The sequence below is a fragment of the Cervus canadensis genome, chromosome 12 (assembly GCF_019320065.1).
Source record: "Cervus canadensis isolate Bull #8, Minnesota chromosome 12, ASM1932006v1, whole genome shotgun sequence".
Taxonomy (NCBI): Eukaryota; Metazoa; Chordata; class Mammalia; order Artiodactyla; family Cervidae; genus Cervus; species Cervus canadensis.
The window spans coordinates 71,993,220-71,999,219 of NC_057397.1; the positions used below are offsets into that span (position 1 = coordinate 71,993,220).

Genomic DNA, 6,000 nt, shown 5'->3' on the forward strand with positions numbered 1-6,000 from the left:
TCAGTTTCCCCCTAATTGTGGCCCTCTGAGGTTCTCATTCTCTTGATAATTTACTCTCAACCTAGAGCAATTTGTCAAAATTACCGTTTAAGTGTTCCCTACCAGTTACAGCTTCAAGGGCTTCTGCCCAGATAAGTAGGTCTGGCCACGACTTTCTGAAATCATCTGATTCTCCAGATTGGGGCGGGAGCTGACCTTGCAACCTCAGTTCTCTGACAGGTCTGAGAAAGTCATTGGTTTTCAGTTTGTTCACCTTTTTCAAGTGGTAAAGACAGGAATGACAACTTCCACCTCTTTACTTGCCACAGCTGAAACTCTGTGTTAGTTTCCTAATGATTAACAGCCAGTCAGAATGTTCCATTTTCTGCAACAGCAGCTGGAGAAATACATATGGTCTGATATCAATCTTCAGGCCCAAGATCCAGGCAGCTTCTCACATCTCATTGCCCCCGAAGGCAGGGCTGTGAAAGCGTGAGCATTCCTATTGCCAGACCGCTTGCTCAGTCTTTCCCACCCCTGGAGATTGTTTTCATTAATGTGAGACTTCTTTTCTCCATTTCTAAATGGTTGACTCCAAGAGATTGAATCTCAGTGAGTGTTACCATCTCATTGCAGAGCCTGTAGTGTTTTTTTTTAACATTTGAAATGTGTTTTTTATTGTCTTGTTTTCAAAGACCAACCCTGATTTTCTAGATTACTGCTGAATGATAGAAGTTATATTCATTTGTTTCATTCACTCCATTGTTCATTTATTTGATAACAACCTATTGGCTACTTCCAAAAGGCAAAATGCCCCAGCTATACTCTGAGAGGTATAAAACCCACAATTTTCGAACATTCCAAGTGGGAAGTGGTATGTGAATGACCATTGCTATTGTTTCACTAAGCCGCGTTCAACTCTTTGCAACCCCACGGACTGTAGCCTACCAAGATTCCTCTGTCCATGGACTTTTCCAGACAGGAATACTAGAAAGGATTGCCATTTCCTTCTCCAGGGCATCTTCCCAACCCAGGTATTGAACCCGGGTCTCCTGCTTGGCAGGCAGATTCTTTACTACTGAGCCACCTGGGAAGCCCTAATGACCGTACTACAGAGCAATTTATGATACTGAGAAATAATTTGATCTGGAAACTACTTATAGGAAGAGACTAAATTCACCAGTGTTACCAAAGTATCATTAAGATTTGCTGTCAGAGCTTTATTACTCAGAGTACAGGCGAAAAACAGAATGTACACTTAAGGAAATTAACGAAGAGGACTTTAATAAAGGGATTATAGATGGAAGTCAGTCAAAGAAAATTAAAAGACAAATCTAAGAGTACCCAACAAGAGGTGCTGACACATCTCAAAGCTACTAAGGGAGCTGTTTTCACAGCCAAGCCTAAAGGGGACAAGGGCAGGGTGTGTTACCAGGACCCAGAAAGAAATCTGTGAGAGTTGTTCTTCTAGGAGATGGCCACGTGTCAGGGGCTGTGGGTTTTGGTAGAGACTGCAGCCATTGCTAACCGAAGTCCTGGCAGGGCAAGAATGGGGGGAAAAAATGCTCCAAGACCACCATCTACACGCTTTCTGACCTCCCACTCATACTTCCCATTGGCTCAACCCAAATCAAAGGCAGAGAGCAAACCCGCAGAGCTCCGCTTCCTGGAGGGCAAAGAGGTCAGGAGGGATGAAAGGTGAGTCTGGAGGAGCAAAAGGATGATTCCTACCAGAGAGAGGCGGCACTCCCGGGATCTGGGGGAGAACCTCCTGGGATCTGACGGCTGCAAGGCCTGGATTTGAGGCAGGAGTCAGATGCCAAACATGGTCAAAGCTGCTGCCAATTCCATTGCCACCACATGCTGAGTCTCTGCACAGAATCACCCGGACGCTCACCTCCAGGGAATGACCCCGAAGCAGTATAAATGGCTCTAACACGTGGTATTTATTTGTTAAAAGATTTTGGTGGAGGGAGATAGAAAAGGGTGGCAACCACTTGCTTTCCTCTCTTACAGCCTACTAGCGGCAAGAGGGGGAAACCGCAGAACTGCCAACGTGGTGGCCCACGGCTTTGCCAACCTTCTAACGCTGGACAAAAAAACCCTCCAAGAAATCCTCGTGCATTATCCAGATTCTGAAAAGCTGCTCATGAAGAAGGCCAGGTACCACCCTTGAAACCTCATTAGAGGAGAAAAAAAAAAAATAAACCCATTAGAGAGGAGTTGGCTTCACTTGACACTGTGCTGAGGGCTGCAACCAACTCTCTCCAGGAGAACCACCTATCAAACTATTGTTTATGCGGTGACACATTGAAAATGTCACAGATTAGGAGAAAAGATAGTATTTCTGGGAAGTTCTTCCAGAATCCTCACAACGCTATCTAAAATGGCCTTTCTCTCCTGCCCACAGAGTGCTTTTAAAGAACAAAGCTCCAGGCACAGGGGCAACCCCCCCAAACAAAGGGCTGGCCTTTCTCTTCCCGCCGAAACAAGAAACACCCAAGATGTTTAAAGCGCTTCTGGGAAGCTCTGGGAAAGCAGGGCTTGCAAGACTACTCACACTGAAGAGAGAACAAACCGCTCAGGTAACAGGGCAGAGGGAAAGGAGGGCTCTAACAGAGACCCCCTGGATGAAATACATTCAGACAAGCTCCTACTTTCATCCCGTTTCAGACACTGGCATCATCTGGACTCATTTAACGCACAGAACTGCTACATTATATACAGCACTTATTATTATTTACTGTATGCCCGGGTATCAGCACAGTTAATCCCCCTGGGTTTATTGTGACACTTTTAGTGTTTTGTGAATGTATATGCATATGTACGTGTGTATATATATATGAGAAAAGATGAAAAAGTTAGTCTGTCAGTAGTGTCTGACTCTTTGCAACCCCATGGACTATAGCCCACCAGGCTCCTCTGTCCGAGGAATTCTCCAGGTAAGAATACTGCAGCGGGTAGCCATTTTAATCTGGACTGATTTTTGTGGGATTCTACATTCCTCAGATGGTAAAGAATCTGCCTGCAATTCAGGAGACCCAGGTTCGATCCCTGGGTCAGGAAGATCCCCTGGAGAAAGGAATGGCAATCCACTCCAGTATTTTTGCTGGAGAATATTTGGCCTGGACAGAGGAGTCTGGCGGGCCACAGTCCGTGGGGTCACGAAAAGTCAGACGTGACCGAGACCTGAGGACAGTGCAGCACATGCACACGTACGGCTTCCCTGGGGCTCATCTCGTGTTTTCCGTCTTTGTGAAACTGTTTACTCACTAAAATGTGTCTGCAACCTCACAACCAATATTTAGGGGGCTTGGGGGTCATTCACAGGCATACATGTGCAGAGTACCAAAAAATGTAAGTTGCTGGAGGCACATGTTTCCAGCTGAATTTGAACAAGGAGACACTTTGCCTTCTTGTTTCAGCTCTCACACTGAATGGATGAACTTTTCATGGTCTACTTATTGCCATGTTTTTTGTATGTGTGTGCATTTCCCCCCTCCCACTATTAGAAATGGCCCTCATACATAGTGCCAAAGTACTGTGTTCCAGAGGGCAAAAATGCTGTGATGTGCGTTACAGAGAGACTTGTGTATTAGATAAGCTGCATCCAGGCGTGAGTCAGAGCGCTATTGGCTGTGAGTTCAGTGTAATGAATAAACCATACATATCAAATAAGGTGTTTCTAAACAGAAATGCATATAAAACAAGGTTATGTATTGAGCAGTTGACAAAAATGTTAAAACCAGAGGACTGTAGGATTCTAAACCCGCATTACCCCAAAGAGCAGGGTTTGCTAGTTTAGTGTTCACGGCAGCTTTATAGAACAAAACTACCATGAATAATGAGGATCAACTGTATATATATAAACATATACATACCTATAAATATATAAGACATTTTACCAGTCATTAAACATTTTCACCAGTATTCATTCAATTACTATCACAAAGTCAGAAGTAACCTCACAGAGGGCATCACAGCCTTCATGTAATAGCTGAATAAACTAAGATCTAGATCAATTATTTAGATAAGATCACCATCAATGACAGAGCAAAAGTTATTACTCAGAAATTCAGGCTTCAACACCTACACCAAGCTGTCTCCTAATTCCTAGAAATGTCATGAAACTGAAATGTTTTAGTTTTTCTTTTTTTTTCATACTTCTTTTATTCTCATGATAAGTTTATGAGGGCAGATCCTGAAAAACAGAGCAGAGATTCAGGTTTCCTGAATTTAGTTATTATGTTGTCTCTAAAACAGTAAGAGGTGAGTATCTGTGACTCTTTCCGAAAATCGGTAAAGCAAATATTATAAAGTCAATCACACTCAAAAGATTCAAACTTGCCTGTTCCTTTTCCACACACACACAACACTCTGATGAAGATCAGTGTACAGCAAATACCTCATTTAATCGGCAGGCAAATAATAATTTGTGTAAAAGACTTATGGGGTGAACAACCCTGTAAATCACCGTGTTAAGTAAGGCTCTCGACTCTGTATATGCACCTTCACACCCTGTACAAGCCTCTTTCAAACTAATCTCAAGCATCACCGGCAAATAGCATGGTATGTTTCTTAACGTGAAATTTCTACAGATGACACTAAATGCCAAAGGTTCTGAAACTATACCAGATACCCATGGGGCAAATGGAGAAGACTGTACTAGAAAGGAGACATGAATTTCTCCCTGAGATGCTCCCATGAGCTTATGCAGGAGGGAAACCATAGTTCTAGAGTATTTTTAGAGCATTTTTTGGTATTGGGCTAATACTTTTTTATTAAAAGATAAATATTTAAAATTTCATCTTCATAAAATAAATAAGTAAATATTTGAAAAGCAAAGCATCTTGAACACTAAATCTAATAATTCAGAGACCACGAGTGCCAATGGGAGCAAATTCCTTGGCAGGAACAGAAATGTCACGCACACTATCACTGAATTCAAAGGTAACAGCTCAACCCCATTCTGCAGCACATTAGAAAACTTAGGATAGTCAAAGGCAGACATGATTCCCATATGACGTCAGACCGTCTCTCTTGATGGTGACCCTTAGGTATTGCACATTAATCAAAAGACTCCAACACCCTCAATTATGATTTCAGTACCCATCGACTCTTTTCAATAACTTTCTTCTAGAGAAAAGATGAAAACCAGGAAGAAGAGGATAAAGGAGAAGAATCTGAAGATAAAGGAAAAGAACCAGCAGAGAAACCACTTGAAACATCCAAATGTCAAACGAGTTCCATTACCGCGGAGGAAGCACCCCAGGCAATTAGAAAGGCAGTTTTAGCCAGAGGAACTACCCATCAATCACTCATCATCAGCATGGCTCCTTCTGCCGAGGGCGGGGAAGAGGTTCTGACGATCGAAGTCAAAGAAAAGGCTAAGCAATAAATATGTGATGATCTTTAGATATACTTTAGCTAGTTCCCCAAGAGATTATAGCCAGGATGGGAGTTTAAACTAATGACAGGAAAAGACCTTGCCGGCACCCTTGAGAAACCATAGGCAAATCTCTAGCTTAGTTTCTAGGGCTTATCTGAGAGTGTGATCTTCTGAAGTAGCAATAAGAAGATTATTAAGAAAAAAATCCCTATTCTCCGTTGTTATCAGCTTTGTGCAATTGGTATTCTCCTAATGGTACCTAGAAGGTTATTTTTCTTCTGTTCTTTCTTCATGATGTTTCTTCCCTCCGTTTTGATTAGGTTTGTCTTGGCTCTGAAATGATTCACTAGGTTTTTCTCTTAATGGTCTGTGTGTGTGTGTTAAAGTCTTGCACTGCACTGTTAGTCCTGGTTAAATGTTCTATGTGTATGACTCTTACCTCTTACTTGGGGAGTATGAAATTTTAATAAAATGTCAGAAATCAAGTGATTTTTATCCAAGCCAGGGCGATAAGTCAGTCAAGTATCGGATCAACCCAGCAGGTGGGGTTAAAGGAAGCATCATTATGAACTCAAAGGATATAAAACCCTCCTTGCAGAGGAGTCCTCTGAAGAACACAGCTGGTCAGCAAC

At 42.5% G+C, this 6,000-nt stretch overlaps 1 protein-coding gene across 1 annotated transcript in view; it reads left to right on the plus strand.

Annotated features, from left to right (window-relative positions):
- Positions 1 to 5,377, plus strand: part of CNGB3 (cyclic nucleotide gated channel subunit beta 3) — a 174,606-nt gene extending 169,229 nt beyond the window's left edge. The window contains exons 16-18 of the mRNA XM_043483829.1: positions 1,996 to 2,142; positions 2,390 to 2,564; positions 5,120 to 5,377. Coding sequence (XP_043339764.1) covers positions 1,996 to 2,142; positions 2,390 to 2,564; positions 5,120 to 5,377 — 580 coding nt within the window. The remainder of the gene's footprint in view (positions 1 to 1,995; positions 2,143 to 2,389; positions 2,565 to 5,119) is intronic.
- The last annotated feature ends 623 nt before the right edge of the window (positions 5,378 to 6,000 follow it).